The following is a 22,919-nucleotide window of genomic DNA, read 5'->3' as shown; positions in this document are numbered from 1 at the left end:
TCTTGACAAGTAGCTGTTGTCAGTAGAAATATATGTCCGTGTATATGTATAAATGCTTTAGTTTAAAAATGCCATCTAAATGAAGTTTGAGGGAATATCATACTATGGAAATGCCAGGATCCCTGCTGGTTAGGATAGCTCTTGATATTTAAAAGTTTTAATAAACATTAGGCCAAATACCATTTTCACTGATCTCACTGAAGTCTCCCTTTGATACTGGCTCCTGCCGCTGAAATGAGCTCCAAGCAGCAGAGGCTGTGTAGCAGTCTCTTCATCTTTCGTTGTAGGAGGGGATGTTGATGTAAAACAGAAGTCTGTCTGTACAAATAATGTCTCTTTTGTTTTGGAAGATGAAATTTTAAAAAGTATATTTGAGGTGAAAGAAATAATTTTGTTTACTCTACAGTAGTCTCAACAACTACTCTGCAACTCTACAGTATTCTTTTTGTCTGCCATCTACTTTTCTTCATTTAAACTCAGGCCAAGAAGATGCCAAATACCTGCCTGGTGAGGTTGTCAAAATCACTTGTTTTACTGTTGTTTTTTTTTCCCCCCTCATTTCTCCATTTGCTCTATGTTTATGAGTGGTTTTGGTCTTCTGATCTCTGTTGTTTGGGATTTATAATTGCCTGGAAAGTTACTTGGCTGTGGTTGGTGTCCTTCCACTGTCTGGCTGGTAGGGGAGGGCACAGCAGGGTGAGTAGACAACCTAATTGAGAGCAGTGCCCCAAAGCAGCACTTGGACTTTAAGCCTGAGTCCTCACACTGGCATAAACACACTGAAATTTTCATCTGACCACTACTTAAGGTGGGACCCAGTGATCCAGCAGTGGTGCAGGGGAGTTGGAGAAAGCCATTTAGCTGTGTATATGGAGGTGGTGTGCAGTGGCACGCTTGTTCTCTAAGTCTTCAGCTGCTTGCTGCATCTTTGCTTTCCTTTCTTTGAAAACTGAAATGCCTTCAGTGAAAACCAGCCTGTCCTTAAATCCTATGGCTCCAAAAAGCTGAAAATCTGCACAGTGGCAATGGATCATAGGACATAAGATAAAACTGGCAATATTGGTGCTAGGCTTTGAAGTGGTTAAAATTTGGGCCAGTGTATCTAAGTGGTGTTTTGTAGCAGACAAGATGGTGACACAGTCACGGTCATCACGGTCACTTTATAGCTAGCACAATGCTGCTAAACTTCCAACCTTGCAGAAAATGATGTGCAGAACTCTGCCTGACTTTCACTAGAGATTTAGCCTTACACAACCTTGCTGAAGTCAATGAAGCCATGCAGAGGAGAGCTGCTCAGGTGCACTTACTTGCTTTAACGCTGGAAAATGACAGTGGGGGAAAGCTAGTAGGCAGCTTAAAAAGAAAAAAGAAAAAAAAAAAAAAAAGCCCAAATGGTGGGGCTCTGGGATGGGGGAGAGGAACAAATTGATGGAAGGAGCTGGTTGGGAGAAGAAAAGCATGCATGCGGGAGCTTGGCTGGGGACTGTCAATTGGTAGCTGGGTCTGAACACCAGCTGCATAAAAGGTAATTGAAGAGCCTGCCCAGATATTGCTGGGGTGGAAGGCAGAGGGAATGGTACAGAGCTGAGCACTGTGCTGGCCTGCCCTTCTGGAAGGGCAGCGGGTTTCCCTGGATAATGCCCTGCTCTTCTCTGCGCTTGAAGTACGCAGAGCTCAAGTTCTTTGCCAATGTAGGAAGGGGCAGTCACATAAAAGGGTAGGAAAAGCGAAGTTACGTAACAGTATGGAACTGGTGGCCAAATGCAGGTGAAAGAGACTAGAGCTGCTATAGAGATGTAATGCTGAGAGACAAGAGACATGGATTTGCTTATGTTGGAAAAAGGAGGTATTGGGGAGGATGACGTACAATAGGAAACTTAATCATTTTTCTCTAGAGGAAAAAGGGTGAAAATGTTTAAAACCTCTTTGAATTTTACATCTTTGATTCAGCAGCTTGCAGAGTTATCCTGCATAAGTTGCACAGTTCCATATGTAAGAATGAGAGAGGACTAATGGGGGGGAGGGGAGTAAGGCTTCTTGTACCCAGAAATCTGTGAAGTAGATAGTAGCAGCAGAAGTAGTTTGCATAGTCCTCGTGCTGAATGAAGGAAGTGCTGCTGGGGTTTCTGGGCAGTCCTGGGAGCCCCTTTCTTTAATGCTCTTAAGCATCCCTTCCCTCTTTTGACTCCTAGGATTTAGTTAAATGCCTAATTGCTTTTAGCAGCCCTGAAATGTGTGGGCTTGAAATGTGTGTGCCAACTTTGGTGGCTGCTTCAGATGGAGACAAGTAATAAAAATTTCCCAAAAAAAAAAAAACAAATCAGAAAAACCCACTAAAGGCCAAATAAAAGCTTTGAAATCTTCATTTCCTATGTCAGTATTTGTTTTTGGGGCAGCAGCTTTTGCTGTGCTGCAGTAGCACATTGCAGTCCTGGAATCCCAGTGATTAGAAACATGCCTGACCAGCGGACAGATGGTGAATGTTTCAGAATTGTCCATTTAACCCAAGGCAGCCCCACTGAATGCTTTTTAGCTCTTATATGTGTATTATTTGAATGTGTGATATCTTTGGCCTTTCCACGGTGTGCATGAATTACTTGCTTCCTATTGATGAAGCCGAGTGCATCTCGAGCGCCTGTTAACTTGCCTGCAGTGGTGTACTGGAAATTTCTGATTCAGAAATAGGTCTTCTATAAATGATTTAACATCAGGCCATTGAAATGCATTTGTGTTTTCCTTCTTACAGCTATTAAAGACTTAGAGAAAACATTTAGCACCAAATTAATGTTGCATTTTTGTTTTAATCCTGCAGATGGGGTTGATTTATATTTCAAAAATATGTGCTGCAGAGAGGAATTAAAATGTTACACGTTTTGCTCAGTTGTACTTAATATTTTTTTGCACAAATATTTTCAGCTAGATGCTGTCATTTTAATGTGTTGTGTTTTCTTTTTCATTAACCGTTACGGTGCAACATTTCATCCTGCACGGTTTGTAGCTAGTTTGTATTCCTTTATTATTTGAAGGAGTTGTTTGAGGTCTGCAATAATTAGGAAGCTGCAACCAGGCGGAAGGTGCCAAGGCTCTCTTCCCTGTCTCTCCTCAAGGAGAGATGGCAAAGCAGAGCTGTGGCAGGCTGCCTGCAGTCTCCTGGGTGAGGCAGACCCAGCTGTGCTAATTGGAAGAGAAAGAAATGGTGCACTCTCACATGCAGATAGGAAAGAGTGAGATGGGATTAGATGGCAGAGCAGAGATTTTATACAATAGTGATGGCTCTGATACAATCTCCTTGGTTCTCCCTTGAGGATTATGTGGAGGTGAGCAGCCTTAACTCATTAGTATTTCCCTTTCCTCTTGCTCTTTGGCTGCTTGAGATCTGATGGCAGGATTGCTTGGATTTGGGGTTCTGTTCTGGAGGGGCAGCATAGCCTGAAGCCTGAGATGTTAAGTGATATGGCTCTTGTTGCAACTGAGATGTGACCTCAACTCAATACTTGGTTCTTCCTCCTCATTGTTAATTGCTCTTAGGGAATGAAAGCAACCATTAGAATCACTGGATTTCATTGTTGAACAAAGGAGCTTTCTTCTACTTCCACTAACAGCGCTTGGAGCTGAGCTTAACTCTTAGACATGTGCTTAGTTTTGTGAGTGAAGAGCATAATGGTTGCCTTTGAAAATTGATCTGAATTAAAGAAGTGTTTTTCTGAGGATTTTTGGTATGCTTTCAAGCTAAATCATTAATGAAATGATTGCAACATCACAGTCTCTGCAAACATCAGTTCTCTGGAAGAAATGTCCATTAGATACCCTCTAAATGTCATAGAGAGTTGCACTGTATTCTGTGGATTTCCTTATACATCTCCACTTACTAAAACAGTTTGACCTCAGAAGTTTCCATTGCAAACTTTTTTCACTGAGTACTTCCCATACCTGCTTGGCATAGGATGGTTCAAACCTTCAGTTGCAAAGAGCAAAAGTTACTGAGGTCATTGCAGCAGGGACCTACACCTCAGGTGGGAGAAGTGGAAAAGTGAAACACCTCCTCCTCAAAGGGAATCTCCAGCTCGATAAAAAGATGACCTTGCATTTCTATGGTTTCATGTCAAAAGAAATTGCTTCTCCCCAAAGTTAAGCATGAATCCTGCTCAGGTCTGCCTTGCTTTAGCCATAGGCATCTCCCTAGCTTCGTCTGTGGTCCTGCCAGAGGGATGAATTGACAACAGAATAGGTCACAGCCTGTTTAAGCACAGAGATGCGTGGAGGATTTTGAAATAAAGATGAGGAAAATTTCTCCAGGTGAGGTTCCTCGTGTAGGAGATGGGTGGTACCTGTGAGCTCTGCACATCACAGCAGGTAAATCTTTGGGTAAAACTGCTCAAGTCCATGCTCCTATCTCTCAGGTCAGGGAGGAAGGGTACATGTGGGAGAAAAAATTACGTATTTCTGCTGGTATTTATAACTTATTTGGGACTGTAGCATTGCATGAAGCTTTCATGCTACTTGTTGCTGTCGTATTCATATAAAATTTAATAAAAGCATTTCCTGAAAAAAATGTCATCATTATGTTGACTCTGAGGGTGTTCCCTGTCAGCTCTGCAGTAATGGTATCTGGGTTGAGAAGGCCCTCAACTTCATCTCAGACACTATTCCCAATAAAATCTTGGCCTTTGGCCTTGGAAGGTGTTCAGCTTGGAATATAGCTATTACCTTATATCGAAGCACCTTTAAATTACTTTCTGTGTCCACAGCTGTAATTAGAAGCAGGCAGTGGCACTGAGCAGAGGCTTAGGGAATTAAGCCCCTGTAGATGAGCAGTCCAGAAGTTGGTGAGAGGAGCAGAACTGATATCGCTAGTTCTCCTGACTTCTCTACTGCACGTGGGTTAATCTAATTTCTTAAAGTGATACTGCACTTGTCAAAAAGCAGAAGGGAAATGTTAATGTTGCATGTTCCTACTGTAGGCATTGTTGCAGTGCTGGACCAGGCAAAAGCATTCTTTCAAAGTGATTCAGTCTAGTGTGTGACCAAAATCAAAACAACAAAGTAGTTGTTACAACTGCCATAAACATCTGAGAGAAGATATCTTGAAAACCTGCCTAGTATGTTCAGAACAGCTCAAGCTTTTCACGTTCCTGTCACCTTTTCTGTTGAAACTAATCTGCTCTTTTCATGAACGGAGGCTTCAGTGACTGGCACTCTTGGGAAGCAGAGTCACATTTACTTCGTACACTACTGCTGATTTTTATGGCAAACGGTTGAGTGGGAGAGATCAGCTGGAGAAATGTGCTTGTCTTCATTGTGCAGGGCAGTGATTTGAGGACATGATAGAAAGGAACCTGGGGAAGCAGGGACAGATGGACTGTAAATGGCTTTTCACCTGTGTGTGTGATAGGAAAAGGCCAACCTGTGGCCCCATCTGCTTTTGTTTTGTCATTTGGAGTGCTAGTGGAAAGACTTGGTGGTATGTTTTCTCACTTCTGAAAAGTCTGAACCAGAAGGTTTTAATTAGCATCTTTTTATATTTCTAACGGGTGTTTTATCTAATACATTTATTATCGAGTGTGTATCAAGCGTCCAGTATGGAAAACACTGCCAGATAAAACATTTTTTTTCTCCATTAAGTTTTCTCCATTAAGCATCCTGCTATAAACCTCTGACTCCCAAGGTGATCTTCCATGGGAAAACTAAGATTTGGGGAAGTTGTAACTTTTAAAAAAGTAATACTTATTCTCTTTACACAGTGGGAAGAAATCGGTGAGGTGGATGAAAACTACGCTCCGATACACACATACCAAGTATGCAAGGTAATGGAACAGAATCAGAACAACTGGCTTCTGACCAGCTGGATCTCTAATGAAGGGGCGTCCCGCATCTTCATTGAACTCAAATTCACCCTGAGGGACTGTAACAGCCTTCCAGGAGGACTTGGGACTTGCAAAGAGACTTTTAATATGTACTACTTTGAGTCAGATGATGAAGATGGGAGGAACATCAGAGAGAATCAGTACATCAAAATAGATACCATTGCTGCTGATGAGAGCTTCACAGAGTTAGACCTCGGCGACAGAGTTATGAAGTTGAACACAGAAGTGAGAGATGTTGGGCCTCTAACGAAAAAAGGATTTTACCTTGCTTTCCAGGATGTGGGTGCCTGCATCGCCCTGGTCTCTGTGCGTGTGTACTATAAGAAATGCCCATCAGTGATCCGCAACCTGGCACGCTTTCCAGATACCATCACAGGAGCTGATTCCTCACAGCTGCTAGAAGTGTCAGGCGTCTGTGTCAACCACTCAGTGACTGATGAGGCACCAAAGATGCACTGCAGTGCTGAGGGAGAATGGCTGGTGCCCATCGGGAAGTGCTTGTGCAAGGCAGGGTACGAGGAGAAGAACAACACCTGCCAAGGTAAGGGTTAGCAGGGGGTCATTGTGCTGAATTGGCCAGGATGATGTTCCGTCTTGGCTTTTTTCTCTTCCATTTCCTTTCATCATGTCTGGTTGAGGTGACTGTGGCAGGTTGGGTTCCCTCTTCCACTGAGCTACTTTGAATGGCTGTGGCAGGTGAAGAGGCCTTGGGTGGATATAGTGGGACCTCATATCTATGTACGTGTCTCTCCAGTGCTCTGAAATTTGTTTCCCATTTTGAGATGTTTTGTGTTTGTATTTAAAGGATGGTTTTTTTCCTATTGCTCTTTGAGGTGGGGGCAGAGGTGGTGGAGCATGGAAGGTTTGGTATTTTCTTCTCTAGTAAATAGTTTAATATGAAGCTGCTTAGAATTAAATGTGAAGCCCCACAGGCAAGAATGCTTCCATATATGCTCAAGTTTGCTTATGTGCAAACTTGAGCATATATGGCTGAGGCTTCTGAGTTTCTGTTCAGTACAGATCTGCTGAATCAGGGGCTTTGAGGAAGTGATCTAGGGTGTCTGAAGTTTAAAACTTAAATACTTTTTGAAAAGTGTAACGTACGATGAGGTGGTACAGAAAGTATGGTGTTTTGTATTGAATATTTGTAAAATTTGTCCTTCTGTTGTAGATGTGTAACTGTTTAAAAGAAAACCTATTTTGGCGAGAAAGAGAAAAGTTTGGCACAGACTTGCTTTTGCAAAACTTACTACTTCATCATCAGTTGCGTTTCCCATCTTCTTACCTTCTGCTTGTGGCCACTTAGAAGGAACCTGTGGAGAAGGCAGAAGGATTCTCTTCCAGCTGAAGACAGTGTTGTGTTTCCTCTTCACTTTGGTTCAGAAAGCTATCTTTGGCATTTACTGTTGGTGCATAGGATGGATCTGTGCCTGCCTGAAGTGACCTGTGGCCATGATCCTGTAGTCCTGTAGTACAACTCTATTGTACTTCAGGTCTTCTCAAGAGTTAACTTATTGGTAAACTTTTTTTTTTTTTACTAGGAGAGTCTCTCTGTTCTGCAGTCAAAATTGCAAAATGAGTTGTTTTGCTTTCACGTGCCAATAGAAGTATTTCTCCCGTGTGTGTGAAGATGTCTGACTTGCTGTTTGACACTGCACAGGGGACCAGAGATGAACACTGACCAGAGCTGAGGAAACATACACTGTTGCAGATGAAGGAGATGTGCCAGATATTTCGGCAAGAATTTGCCTCATTGTGGCAGAAACTAGTGCATCCTGAAGTAACATGCGCTGATTGGGTCCAATGTTTAGACACTGACTTGAATCACCTGTAAGAATTTTTGTGGAGTAAGAGAGAGTACATTCATTAATTGCTACTCAAATCCTGGCCTCTCACTGTGTGTAATCAGCATGAGACATTTTAAGGTGATCTTAAAGGACTTAAAAGCCAATAAAAAAAAAAAAAAGGCCTTGCTATGGTAAGACATACCCACATAAACTGCTCTTATACTTCTCTGACAGTCTGCATCCTCAGCAAAGGTCTCTTACTTTAATTACACTGGACTGTTAGTCTATGGTTCTTATTTGTAGGAAAGCCTAAATTCCACCACCAGATCGATGAGATGTTGGGATCCCTCATCCTTATGGGTGATCTCAATCACCCAGATACCTGTTGGGAAAACAACATGACAAGCTGCAAGTGATCCAGGAGACTTCTGGAGTCCATTGACAATGACTTCCTGGTTCAGGTGTTGGGCAGACTGACCAGAGGTGAAGTGCTGTTGGACCTGGTTTTCTCCAGTGCAGAGGAGATTGTTAAAGGCATTAAGACTGGAGGCAGTCTGGGCTGCAGTGACCATGCCCTAGTTAAGTTTGTGCTCTTGAGGAATGTAGGACTGGCAAAGAGTAGAGTTGGGACCCTGAACTTCAGCATAGTGAAGTTCAGGCTGCTTAAGGAATGGCTGGACAAGATCTCCTGGGAAGCTGTCCTTAGAGACAAAGAAGTGGAACAAAGCTAGCTACTCCTTAAGTATGCCTTTCTGAAAGCGTAAGGGCTCCCCATCCTTCAGAATAAGAAAGCAGGATGAGGAGGCAGGAAACTGACATGGTTTGGCAAGGACCTGCAGGTCAAACTGAGGGAGAAGGGCATATACAGGCAGTGGAAATGAGGACACGTCACCTGGGAAGAATATAGGGATGCTGTCTGAATATGCAGACGTGAGATTAGGAAAGCTAAGGCACAGATGGAACTGAACTTGACGAGGGATGTTAAAAACAACAAGAAGGGTTTCTATAGGTACATTGGTCAGAAGAGACAGACAAAAAAGAGCATAATTCCTCTGATAAATGAGAAAGGAAAACTGGCTGCAATAGGTATGGAGAAGTTTGAGGTACTCAATGAATGCTTTGCCTTAGTTTTCACTGGCAGCCAGGATTTTCTTATTTCTCATGTCCCTGAACCTCATGGTGGGAACTAGGAAAGCAAACTTCCCCCACTGCAATGGTAGAACCAGTATAAGACCACCTTATGAGACTGAATGTGTACACACCTCTGGGACAAGGTAACTTGCATCCTAGAGTCCTAAGGAATCTGGCTGATGTGGTTGCCAAGCTGCTCTCCATCATATTTCAAAAGTTATGGCTGTCAGATGAAGCTACCAGTGACTGGCAAAGTCACTTGAGGGCCCCATGTGGATGTCCTTTGTCTAACACAGGTCATGATGCCAAATGTCTCCTGCTGGTTGGCACACTAAGGTGTTCAGATGATAGAAGACATCAGCCTTAGGCTGTCCAGAATGTCTACATTCAGTACATTCAGAGTACATGCTGATGTTGTTTGTGAGTAAAATGCTTTCTGGTTGGGGTGTTGCTATACTCACAAGGATGAGCTTTTTTATAGGAGAGTAAAGGAAATTTGCAGCTTGTTAGTAGGGTAAGTCACACTGAGGAAGATGCTATGTAAGTTTTGCTTTGATACTGGTGATTCTTTCACAGGCTGGCTCACATTTAAGACATGCACACTATGCTCCTGGCTGGCATAATGATAGTCTGGGAAGTGTGTTTTGTACATCTGACAAATACCTAAGTAACTTCTTACCTTTGGTTTGTAAATCAATCGCAAGTGGTCTCCCCGTTTGCTTTCTTTTACCATTAAGGAGGTTATTGCTGACTATACTTCAGGAAATGTTTTCAACCCTGAAGAGCCTGGCTTTGTTTACTAAAATTTCTCATGCAAAGATGACATTTTCCAAGCTCTAGTGTCATGTCTGGACAAAGCAGACTACAGTCTAATAAGAGACGATGTAAATCCCAGTCACCTCACAGACATATGGGAACTATTGAAATCCCTTCTGCCTACAAATCATTAATTGGCAACGATGTTCTGAATTCATCATCTTGTCAGCAGGGTTCCTGTTTGAAGAAGGCACTGACAGTAACAGCTGAGCAATTTCTCTCACTGGGGACACTGAGGTTGTAAATATGACATGGCCTAATCTCCTTATATAATGTGCTCGCTCTCTCAATTAATAATGGCAACTAGGCAGTATTTACTGTAAAGAACCCAAACTACTTGTGTTTTACACCTCCTCTGGCAACTATCAACAACTATGAGACAACTAGAGGTAAATTGTGACTGTTTTGGGACATGTTTATAAAGAACCCGGTTCTAAGGTTCGTTATTCACAAGAATAAATTGTGGTACTAGTTAACAATAAAAACTGAAAGCAATTGTTCTGAATTTCTATGCAGTCTTACAGAGCAGTGATTTGGTGCAACTGAAGGAACTGCGGTGATTGGCTTTACCTTGGTTCACCTGAATGGATCCTTTATCAATGCTCCTGAGCATTTTTGCTAGCTTGAAAATGCCTGGTGGTGGTCTCCTCATTAGCGGGCAGTAGGTTCCCAAAGGCCAGATCCTAAAATGCTGTGAAACCAATGTGGTGCCACTGAAGTCTGTGAGATCTTCACCCATTTAGGGTTTTGGACAAAGAAATGTATTGCTCCCGCCTTTGTTTCCCTCTTTTTGCTTTGTCTGGGGCAAGTGTGGTTGTAAATTCAGGGTTAGTTGCTTACCATTTGGGATTTGTGTTTTCATCCTGAATACAGCCCAATGTGTTCTTACCGAAAACCAAGAAGTGCTTATTTTTATCCCTTTAAAGACTCTGTAGCCCATTGTCCTGGAAAGAAAGGGATGCTGACCCATTGATCAGGTGAGACCTAAATACGCAGCATTTGGCGCAGCAGCGAGGTCCTGGTGATGATATGGAGCCACAGAGCTGTAACTGCAGATGTAATTAGTTAGCAGAGCCTGATATTTTTTCAGCTGCCTTTCAGAGCTGAATCACAAATGAATAAAATATTTGAGTTAAAAACAAACAAAAACACCAAAAAGCCATAAACAACTGCATTGAAAGAGAGCCAAGCTGAAAAGGCAAGTACTGAGTTCAGGTGATCAGCAGGGTCTCCTTTCCAAGGATCAGTGGATAATGTTGCTTAAGGAGTCATCAAAGGCATGCAGCCAGTTCTAGCCAGCTGCAAAATGTGGGCAGTATTACAGATGTTGTAGATAGGGACAAAATAATAAAGAAAAACTTCACCTAAGCTTTTCTTAACTGCTTTCTGAGGGAAGAGCTTTGAAACTGAGGAGTGGATAGGGATGGATCATGGTGTATAGCTTGCTTTCTCTAGAAAGGATCTGCTACCAGAGGAAATATTTGGATTATTTTTGTAAAACAGCTCTAGAAGATTCAAATTCTTCTTTCTTGAGTGTTGATATTTGTTGTTTGATTATTCTTTCTTTAATCAACTTTGCTGAATATCACTATGCTTTTACAACCAATATTTAATTTGGTGATTGTTCATTAATTGTGTTGAAGTTCAGCTACAGCTCTTGCCAAGACAAATAAGAATTTCCTACAGGAAACAAAGACTGCAGAAATGAATGCTACTGGCAGAAATGTTTTACTGTGGATGTAATTAAAATCAGTTGACAAGGGTTGCTAGCTCATGCAGATCAGAAGTTTCCCTGCCAAATTGATGTGCGAGTCATTTTGTTGGTAACTGGTCAGGAGTGAAACGGAGTTACTCATCTTCCTATTTTGGAGAAAAAACAAACAGTTAATGTTCAGTGTGTGTTTTTTTTTCCCGGGAGGCACAGTTGCTGCAGTTGACTTCTCCATCCCCTTATTTCTAGGAGATGGAAATGTGTTGCTGCACAGGTAACTTTGTTTTGGAGTTGGGGTTTGGCTCTGAAGCAGCCAGGCTTTCTGGTTTCACATATGATGTAAATGCGGAACAGGGGTAACTTTTCTTCTGCCCCTTTTCTCCCCCCCTAGTTTTCTTCTCTACCTAGGGCTGGCTGAATTCTCACTCCAGACTCCTTGTTATGGATACCAGAAAGGCAGCATGTTACTAAATCCTGCTTGTCTTCTCAGTGCCCTTCCCACTGGGACTCAGTGAGCAAGGCAAGCACACTTTCACCCTTGTGGTAGAGTAGAATGCAAGCCAAGTCCGGGAATAAAAAAATCTCTTCTTAATTGTCCTACTGGGAGGTGATTACATGGCAAGAAAAACATTGATGGAAATGTTCAGTATATGGAAAATACTGAATTTGGAAATGCTGTTGCCCCTCCAGGGAGTTCTTTGCCCATCATTCATCCTTCTTGTGCGTTTTTCTGATTAAAACAAAATTGGCTGGGAGTATAGCGTTGTAGGTGTTTATATAATTATGAGCTGAAGCGCCTAGTTAATTTTAATTAGGCTCAAAACCAACCAGCATCAGAATAACTGAATTTTTGGCTACACCGTCTGTAATATCTTTTCAAATTTAAAGAAAATCACTTGAATGCTACATTGCAGTAAAAGGTAGCTCTCACTGGAGGGTGAATGGTTTTATTCTGCAGAGGTGTGTGCATATATATATTTAGGTGGTTTTGTTCTACAGCTGATGTATTGGAGAGCAAGGGGATGTTTGCCAGAGATCAAAACTTTTGCAATAGGACAGTTTGTGTAATATTACTTGTTTTATTTTACATGTTTCTTTGCCTTCATTATAGGAGTCATGGTTTGTAGTTTGAGGCTATATATTGTACTTTGATAATGAGTTTTCACTTTCTGCACTGCCTTGTATACTTAGAACCCCTTGTGACTCTGAAGATCTTTCTTCATTCCACGGCAGTGCTTTTAGGTTGTTACTTTGGTTAGCTTAACCTTCCTATTCCTTCCATTGTGACTGCTGTGCAGTAACAGGACAATAAGGAGCACTTCTCTCCCCATGTAAACTATACATTGAACAGTATAAGAAAAATTGAATTTGGAATTAGGTCTTAAAAACTTCACTTTTGAAGGTCTTTCTTGCTTCTTAGCTAAAGGAAATTTTGGGGTATACTTTTGCCTCTGATTCAAGATAACTAACTGGCATTTAGCCGAATACTGTTTGTTAGTTTTCTGGTAAATTATCATCACTTTTTAGCATTCTTGAATGCAGAATATCCGTTGGTACCTTAAGGAATTTCTTAAAAGTATGGAATGGGAGAGGTGTTGCAGGAGGAAAGATGTGGTGTGCTGTATGGTTCATTTGGTTGGCACTTTCAACTCCAGAATTATTTGGAATTAGCTTGTATATTAATTGTAGTGATCAGAAGCAGAGACTCTGGGGAAATACTAAGCAGTAAGTATAAAAGTAGTGGTTTGCAATGCAGAGGATTTCATTGATAGAAAGCTGCCTGTAACCCTTAGCAGAAGGGTGGCTGCAAGCTCTTGAATTGCCATAGATCCACCAGTGCCAGTCTGTCAGAACCCTCATTTCACAAAATTTATATTGAGTATTAAAATGAAGATGTACTATAGCAGGTTTTCTTCATAGAGCAGGTTTTCACTTTTGTCCTATTCGTTTTCAATCACTTAGCAGTAGTTAATGATGTGTTGACATTTCAATTATAAGCTTTTCTCAGTGCATTTCTTGACCATTTTAACTTGCTTTGAGCTAACACTGAGGTTGAAATCTAGGTTTTAGAAAAGAGTGCAATTTTGTCTTGTTTGACTGTAGTTGCAATTTACCTTTTTTTTTTTTTTTTTGAAGCTTCATAAATGTCTCTTGTGTAAGGTGTTTAGTAGAATGCAGGGAGAGCAAAGATACTGCAACGCAGATGTCTACACAAAGAGGTGACTGGTTTTCATCTAAATAGGGATGGTTGTGTATTATTTTGGAAGCTTGCTCCCTTTTATCATAGGATTTAGTCTAGTGTCCACAGACAACACATGGTTAATCTTACATTGAGCTCAGCACTGATGTGCCTCCATTTTTTTATTTCCCTCAGGATGGTAACACAGTTTTTAATGCTGGAATGAACTCAAAGAGCAAGGCTAGGTGTTTTATAAACCCCAACTGTATACCCAAAACAGATTAAAGAAAGAAAAGGCAAAAGAGAAGATGCTGGGTCTGTGGATGTCCCTTCTTGCTTTCATATACTTATCCTGCCTTCATAAATGTAGATCCTTAAACTGTTGTAGTTTGAAGAATTGGGCTTTCAGGTGACACAACTTTTTTCTCACTTTGGTCCCTGGAAATCAGGTTCAGGCCAAGAAAGATGTTTTCCTTGTGGGCTGCAGCTTTTAGAGCTTAGATTTCACATCCGCTGGCTGGGGAGGAAACAAGGCTGTCACTGCCCTGTTCTGCTTCAGGTTACATTTCTGAAAGAGATTGGGAGAGGATATGCACCTGCTGCTCTGCTGCCTCACCTTGTGGCTTGATATCCTTATGTAGCCCGCATGGTGGAGATGGACTCATGCTCTGCTCCTGTGCTGGGTTCAGCAGCCAAACCCCACTAGCCATGGGAGCACAGGAGGCAGCACTGCCTTGGGAACTGGCCCCTGTCCTAGTAGGCTCAGTGCTGTGTCCTCAGTTTTCATGGTGGGCTTTTAGTGGCTTGCGAGGAGATTCACGGGCACTTGGCTTTCTTTACAAGGAAAGAAATAATTGATACAGACTGTGGCAATATTTCCAGCTTATACAAAAGGCTTTTCTCAAGATCTACTTTACAAAGGAGCTTGCAGTCACCATTTCCCCATTTAACAAATGTCTGCTTTGGGGCTGAGGCTGAGGCACTCATTGAGTGACTGTCTGTGCTGTACTCGATCCCGTGTGCTCATTTTGTGATCCTGGAGAAATGTAACCCTTGTAGGATCATTCATCTTCAGGTGAATTTGTTGCGAAGTGCTGGACAGCAGCACAGAAACTCTAAAGCTAGTAATGGAACCGAAGTTGTCCTTTGCAAAATATTTTCCAAGCCTTGGAGGTTTTTTTTTGTTTAAATACGTGATGCTGTGTAAGGGTTGTTTGTTTGTTTTTCCATTGAAAGCTTCTGCTTAAAATTAAGTTATTAATGTCATTATTTTGAAGCCTTAGAAACTTTATTTTCAAAAGCATCAGGCACTCGTTAGCATTTGCTGAAGTCGGTGGATGGTCAGCAGTTCTGAACACAAACCAAACTGTTTGCTTTCATACCTCAAAATTAAATACTTCCCTTCAAAAAATGTTTGGCCTGGAGGTACATATTCTGGAGGAGGATCTCGCAGTAACGCAAGCTTCTTCTTAGGATGGAAGCTGTGCCAGGGAATCCATGTCAGCCTGAAAGTCCATTTTGCTGCCAAAGTTGCGTGGCAACTGAGCACCAGACCCCCCCATGTCTAAAGCATCCCTTGCATCAGCAGTTTCATCTGTCCCTCCACATGTGTGACTGGTATCGCTTGGACAAAGTGAGCCCACCTGAGGAGCCAGCATCATCTATATTGAACTGCAAAGTCACAGTTGCTGCCTGCCAAGTGAAATGGCTGCCTCCTGTGTGGTTCATAAGGGTCATCTTGCTGCAGCACTAATTCCCCAAATCATGCGTTAGATGTCTTGCACGTGGTTGGACAGTCTGTCATCCCATTCCAGCAGTGATGGAGGTCACAGCTCTGCCTTGGAAAGCTGTCTGAGAAGGAAGCTTTTTTAATTACTGCAGAGCAAGAGGAGAAGCAGCTCCCTATGAGCATGGGGAATGTGCTAATTTGGTATTCGGTAGAAGCAGCCTGTGGGTTGCAGCTTCCCAGCTCCAAGCTGCTTTGCAGACAGTCTGCTGCCCAGGCAGCAGCACAGCCTGCACCATGGGCTTCATTCATTGCTGTGTCATTCAAGAAATGCCAGCAGTGCTGGCATCTTGGGACGGGGCTGTGCTACTACAAATCCAAGACCATTGTTTGTGTTAATTACTGGGGATGCTCAGTTAAAAGGCTTTCTCCTCTTTCTATGGATGAAGCCAGGCAGCATTATCCATTTATTTTTAAAGACATTTTTTAGAAGAGCTTTTACATTATTTTGCTTTGCTCTCACAGTTCAAGCATGATTTAATATGTCAAAACTGGTTTGCTTAGCTGGCCTTGATTGTCTTGCATACTTCCACTAAAGCAAGGCAGTCATCTTTCCAGGCGTGTTGCTGCCCAGACAAATGAAGTGTCACAGCATTTAGGACTTGCTTTTGTGTTGTGACAGCAGTTGCTTCCTCTAACATAGCAGGCAATAGGGAATTTAGCCGACAGTAATGCCTGTATATGCTTCTTGGGTCAGAGCAGCATGGGCCCACACACACAGATGCAGAGACAAGCTTATGCTTGAGAGATTTAATCGATTGTTCATGTGAAAATGAATTTTGGTCCAGATTGAGATTCTAGCTAGAACATGAGGAAGAAAGAAAAACTGTCCAGTTGATGCCCATGCTTGTGGAGCCTCAGAAATAGCACAGGGCTCTTCAGAGTAGTACCACTGGATGGATTCATGTGGGTGCAGTTTGCCTGCCAGAAGTGAATTGCCATGTGGTGGTTTACTTTCTGTGGTGACTGGGAATTTTACCATTGATTTTGTTGGGAAGGAGATGATAATCCCTTACAGTACATTCTTAACTATGAAAATGGTTTCCTGGCTTAGATCTTGAGTTCTGCATTGACTGCTAGAAGAGCACAGCCTAAGAAATAGCAATTAAGCTTGTAGTAATAGACATAGCCGAGATCAAATAATGATGGGATCCTGAACTCTTCTGAACCTCCTGAGTATTAGAGAGATGCTGTCTCTTCCTGATTGTCTTCTTATCTCACACAGAGGGACACAGGCGTAAGTTCATCTGTAAGTTTCTCTCCAGTGCACTCTAGGTAAGAAGTTTTGAGTCATTCCTCACTCTATTGTGCCTTAAGATAACACATCAAGCTTTCAGGCCTGTTTGCAGGACTTGGTGCATGGTAGAAAGCCTTCCCTAAGCTGCTGTTGCAATGCTGTGAGCTTACCTGACTTCTGCTCTGCACATGGCATCCTCAATACTGCCACCTTTGGGCTCCTGCCTCCTGGATGCATTGATGGTAAGTCCTCAGCACTCAGGTCAGGCATCTCCTGGTGCTTTTTTACTGGTGTGTTCTGGGTCAGGAGGTTCACTTTCTGATAAATGGGATGGCTGCCAGATGGAAATCTGGTGCTTTGGGACAGGCAAAATGATTGTATGTTACAGTTATCGACTGAACTCTGAGGATGGCTAATGGCACTGACAAGAGCTGTGTCATCCTGGTGATGAGGGCAGCCAGTCATGCACTGACTCTGAAATGCAGTGTATTAAATGCACTGTTGGAAGGGGGCCAGTGGCCCCTGCCTGGCCCTTGTCCTTGAACAACGTTGTAGGGTGCTGTTTGCTTTGGTAACCTCCTGGTGATTTGAGAAGTGCTTGGAGAAAGCTGAAAAGTCTGTTTTGCTGGTCTCTTGCCAAGAAAAAAAGATGGATCTAGATCTGATCTTGGCGCATGTAGCAGTGGGCCAGTGCCACCTGAAAATCTGATCCTCTGGCTGAAAACTTGAGGTTGAATGTGTGCTGTTAGGCAAGGTGTTTACCAGGATTTCCATGTGTGATGCCTTCCATGCATGTCTTCGCTGAAAACTTGGCTTGGGTGGGCAAGCCCTTGGCTGCATTGTGCACGGTAGGGAGCATGCTGGTTCTTACAGCCACCGTGTCCTTAGTGTTTCACATAGCTCTGGGCTAACAGAGGAGCATCACAGAGAACACAAGGTCAGACAAAACTAGACTTGGTGTTTTCAGATGGAGACATTTGCTTTGAGGTCAGAAGTAAAAATGTCTCAGCTTGACGCTAGTGTTCATTTTCAGTGAGCTGCTGGAAGCTTTTTTCCACTCTGATCGGGAAAAGCCAAGGCCGTGCCATAGCACTGCTGCAGGTATGGTGAGTCCTTTGTATTTCGTATGATGCACACTCATGCAAGCAACATGAGCTACAAGTATACACAGAAACAAAAACAATCTCTGTTTATTTATTGAGCAAAGGCTTTTGGTTCAACAAATTCATATTTTACATGTTCCAAAGGCTGATTTCCAGATGCCACTGGGAAAAGTGTCGGGCCACATTCAAATTAGCCTTATTGTTCCGTAATATCTTACTGGAGTACAAGGTTAATTAGTACTATAGGCAATATGCATTATTCATCACAGCAATCAGGCTTTTCTTCTGTTGGGCTGTAGCGTGCAGCAAATTGTTTCCCTTCCAATAACAAATCCATGATATATTATTTTCGTATTTAATACTGCCAAATGATTTTTGTGATATATAAATTATGTGGGCACTCCAATGCTGATGGAAAACATTTCAGATGTCAAAAAAGACTATAATTTTTTATGTTTACTCTGGGCTTGCTTAGCTGGTTTGGGCAACCTCCAGGACAATAGGAAACAGAAGATGATTTTGTTAATGCCTATTATCAGTCTGGCCTGAACTGGAGATAGTGATGTCAGTAGCTCTGTGTTGGTTTAAATCAGTAGTGTTTTTGCTGCTAATGATCAACCATATCTCACTGTAGGCTTGAACTGCTGAAATTATGTTGCTCCTGCACATGGCTGCCTGTAGTAGCCCTAGCACAGACTTCTGCTGTGTCTCCCTTCCCTCCCAAAGGTTATACCTGGGAAAAGTGCAGGAAGGAGGATCCTCCAAGCACAGGGACTGAGTATGAGGTGTCTTTGGCTACCAGCCTGTGACAGGGGTTCTGCCAGCTGCAGCTACCAGCAGAGGAAATGCTGGCCAATTTGCTTGTAGGAAAGCTGTGGCTTTCCCCTGCACAGCCTGCTTGTTGCTTAGTGGATTTGTCTGCCTGCCCTTCTCGGTTCAGGGACCAAAAAAAAGTCACCATTACTGCATCCACAGCCAGTAACAAGTCCATCTGAGACAAGGCATACAGTAGGAGGAGTCAGTGTGATTCTTCCTTTCCCTAAAGGTAAGATGCTTTCACCTGTGCAATCCTGCTGCCTTCACTTGTAGTGTGAAAGCTGAATCACTCCTACAGCCTGAGACTGTGGTGGTGCAGCTGCCAGGTGCCTACACTTCCTGGGTCAGCACCTGGAAAATGTGGTGAGCTATAGCGGTCCCTCTCTGCTGTAGTGTTTACTCAAAGAATACTGTTATTCTTTAAGTATCTTTAGGAGGCCTTTCACTGCTGCTTTCTAATTGTTTCTGATGTTTCTCATGCTGCCTTCGGAATGAGTTTTGCAACTGCAGCCTTCCCAGTCAGCTGTATATACTTGCATTAAGTGTGTAGATGGGTATTAGGATGCTGGCTAGCTGGTGTTACTGTTGCCATAGATGATGTGGGACTCCAGTTAAGATCAGTTCGTGCTGCATAGTGAAGCTGCCTCTGGAAGCAAGGAGTTTACATTTTCAAGAAGCAGACTGAGAGAAGTGGAGGTACAGAAGGCTGGGTGACTTGTGGGGGGTGCACAAGCCCTTGTGACTGCATAGTCAGTAGGCTTTCCCAGCTTATACCACTCTCGTTTCAAGATGTCTCTCAGTTCTTCCCATCTCTTGCTTTTGAGAAGGATGTAAGCAGGCATGCTCTTGCTTTCCTATGTAATACAGTGCAGCCTCCTTGTACAGGCCAGCGTGCCTTGCAAAGCGTTGCAGTGCTATCTGGGCCCCCAGGAGGAACTTGCACTGATGTCACTGGAGGATACAAATGGCAGATTTTGACCTTAAGTAGCACATGGCAACGAATCCACCTCATTATGCCAGCCTTGATGACGCGCTGGTGATGAATGCTCAAGATTCCTTTGTATTAGAAATGCAAGTAAATATTTTCCAGCAAATCTGACTCATTTCCTTTCTACCCTTCTTGTTTTGCATGTGCTTTATTTTCTCTTCCTGAGTTTTCCTGGAAAAGGAATGGAGCAGTCGGCTTCAGTGGCTGCTTTCCTGCTTGCCTCCTCTTGGCTAAGGAAGAGGAATTTCAGGGGTGTGATTTTTGCAGTTGGGTGCAGAATATGCATTACAGAAGTGAGTAGCCTGACATATTTGAGGGTTTTCTGGTGCAGTTGGGGAACTGATTCTCAGCAACAGTCTATGGGTGGATAAACTGCCATATTGCACTTCTATATGAAACAGTGAGCCAATATCTCTGGGCTTTGATTTAGGTGCTGCCATGGTAGAAACAATCACAGCAATGAAGAGGTGATGATCAGTAATAGTCTTTCCCCGATTATTATGCAGCACTTAAAACAATTACTGAGATGCCTTTTAGCTGATCACTGCCTCCAGGATTGCACAAAACTGCATTTGTGAATTAATTTGAATTGCTTCAGGTTAAAATATAAGGATGAGAACGGAGTGTTTGCTTAAAAGTTGATTATAGGCAGCAGAATAATAAGTAAATTATGCCTAAATCATAATTATGTAAATCACCAAAAGTAGAATGGCTTTGTCAGCTTAGTCCTTAAGAGTTTCATCAATAACTTATGAGCTTCAGTAAATGCACAGTGCTTTATGCTACTTTGTTGCATGGTATTATGACATAAAGGGGAAAAAAAAAATTAATTTTTCTTAAGTATTCTTGGGGACAAAATAAAAAAAACTCATAGCAATCAGTGGCATGTAAATTTAGTGTTGTAGATCAGCATGGTTGAAAGCATTAATGAGAGAATCTTCTGCAGATGCTGTGTCCATACATCTCTGAAATAGCTCTTGGGGGCGAAACTAGACTGTGTGGCTAATAAATAATAGAATAGCTTCACTCCCTCTCCTCTTCCTTTTCTTAGTTTTATGTGACATATGAAGCACTACTTGGAAAAAGTCGTGTGTTTTTGTCTATGCCAGAATATAACAACCACCATTGTTATTTTAAAGGGAAGTTGTATTTCTGCCATCATGTTTTGATTTTGAAGTAGTCAGCCTGTGGATCTGTGGAGTCTAAAGGAGAAAAGCCACTATCGGGTCTGGTGAGGCTTCCTTGTTCCTTTTCTGGGAAGAGTTTCTCTGTGCCTTTGTGTGCCTGAAGCTGAAACAGCACAAGGAGGTGCTTGTGGTACCTGGCTGAGTGGAGAGTGGGCCCTGATGCTCTACTCCTGCACTCAGCACTCTGCATGAGCCTGGCTGGCATCAGGAATGGAGAAAGAGCAATGAAATACGGGGGGGGGGGGGGGGGGGGGGAACAAACCATGCGGATATAACCAGCAACTTGGGAAACTGTCAGACATGGCCTACAAGTAGAAGCATTGCCTGTATTTGATGGCAGTGCTCAAGCAGTGGGAAGTATTCACCATGGCTGGGGCAAAGGAAAGCATGCTGAGGGTGTGTGCTCTTGACTGACTGGCAGGTCTGTCTTAAGGAGAGGCTGCTCAGCATAGAGACAAGATTGAGCACAGCAAAGGGAACGAAATGCTTGGGGACTCTGTGTTTGGCTTTCTTGATACTTCTATTCTATGAAAGTTTTATGTACACTTACTTAAGAAGGATATGGTGCTAGCTCTGCGTGGGGCTGACCTGTGGTTTCCTGGCGATTGATCCCTTAAACTGGTTTTTTTTTTTTTTTTTTTTAGTGCTAAATTTTAGACTTTGCTTTGACTTTTTTATCAGTGCTAGGAGATCAAAATCACCTAGATAGTTATAGAAAATCACCATTTTTCTACTTATTCCAGATCTTGATTTCTTAGAGGAGAAGAAGAATCAGCTTTTATTTAAATAGCTTGTTTAGGTATATTAAATATGCAATTTTCTGGGCTTTAACACAGCAACAACGAAAAGTTAGAAACACTAGCAGGTGCCTGATGTGGCCTTTCCAAAGCCATGAAGGTTCTGCAGTGATAACAAAAAGCTGAGCACTCAGCCTCAGCTACTTTGGCATACTTTGGACTGGAATTCTCAGGATTTTTTTCATATCATGACTTGTGTAAAATATTCAATCTCCTTACCCTCATTTTAGTGATAAGGAAGCAGTGAAGAAAGGAGTTGCCAAGATCACATACCATCCAGTGGAAACAGACTTCTCAGCCTTGGATGCAAGCTTGCTAGGCTGCATGTCTATGGAAGTACAGTGGCTGTTACTGTTCCTGTTAGTGTGCATAGATATGTATCTACTGTATTTTACAGAATCTCTGAATTTTGAACGGCCTGGAAGGGACCTCAAGAGATCAAGTGCCTGCTAAAGCAGGTACACTACAGTAGGTCATGCAAACAGGCATCCAGATGGGTCTTGAATATCTCCACAGAAGGAGATTCAACAACCTCTCTGGGCAACCTGTTCCAGTGCTCTGTCACTCTTACCATTAAGTTCTTACACATGCTTGTATGGAACTTCCTGTGTTGAAGTTTTAGGCCATTATTCCTTGCCCTATTGCTATGCACGACAGAGAAGAGCCTGGCCTTGTCTCCCACCTCCCTTTACATATTTATAAACATTAATCAGATTCCCCTCCCAGTCTTCCTCAGGCCCATAATAATTTTTGTGACTCAATGCTGTACTCCTTCCAGGAGATCCCTGTGTTTTTCGAACTGGGGAGCCCAGAATTGGAAACAGTAGTCTGAATTTGGCCTCACTGGGACAGAATAGAGGGGGAGAATCACCTTTCTCGACCTGCTGGCCGCACGCTTTTTAATGCATCCCAGGATACCAGGGGCCTTCTTGGCCACAAGGGCACACAGCTGGCTCATGGCCAACCTGTCCATCAGAACACCCAGGTCTTTCTCTGCAGAGCTCATCTCCAACAGGTCATCCCCAAATCCGTACTGATGCATGCAATAAATTTTAGCTGATCTTCAAGTGAGTACCCTGGCAGTGTATAGTGGAGGGTTTTGTGGTTGTTTTTGTTGTTGTTGTTTTGTTGGTTTTGTTTGTTTGTCTGTTTTGCTATTTACCTGGGCCTTGATTTCCACTGTAGCTCAGTCCAAAATATTGTCAATGAGGTTGGGAAAGCTAGAGACAGGAGAAGAACTTGCATTTATTTTATGAGTATTTCATTTCTAATATTTTAAGCTATGGAAAAATAGAAGTTGTTTAACATTTCATATAAGTTCCTCTAAAAGGACGTGGTATTACCAAACTATCTGTATCTTCAAGTTTAAGAAGAGGATGGATTAAGTATTTCACTCTATGCTGACTTATAAGAATGATTTGCAGCCTCTTCCCTTCTGCTGAAGCACCAGACTCTAGATATGCTGCAACATTTGCTTTAAAATAGCGTTTCACTGAGAATGGTGTTTCCACGTATTT

At 42.5% G+C, this 22,919-nt stretch overlaps 1 protein-coding gene across 12 annotated transcripts in view; it reads left to right on the top strand.

Annotated features, from left to right (window-relative positions):
• EPHA5 (EPH receptor A5) overlaps nucleotides 1-22,919 on the top strand; it is a 199,509-nt gene that overhangs the window by 33,321 nt on the left and 143,269 nt on the right. For all 12 annotated transcript variants that reach the window (XM_048942711.1, XM_048942710.1, XM_048942707.1 and 9 more), the window contains one exon: nucleotides 5,742-6,405. In XM_048942711.1, coding sequence (XP_048798668.1) covers nucleotides 5,742-6,405 — 664 coding nt within the window. The remainder of the gene's footprint in view (nucleotides 1-5,741; nucleotides 6,406-22,919) is intronic.

The sequence above is a fragment of the Lagopus muta genome, chromosome 4 (genome assembly GCF_023343835.1).
Source record: "Lagopus muta isolate bLagMut1 chromosome 4, bLagMut1 primary, whole genome shotgun sequence".
Taxonomy (NCBI): Eukaryota; Metazoa; Chordata; class Aves; order Galliformes; family Phasianidae; genus Lagopus; species Lagopus muta.
Note: the sequence above shows the minus strand (reverse complement) of the source record. Positions and strands in the feature narration are given on the sequence as shown.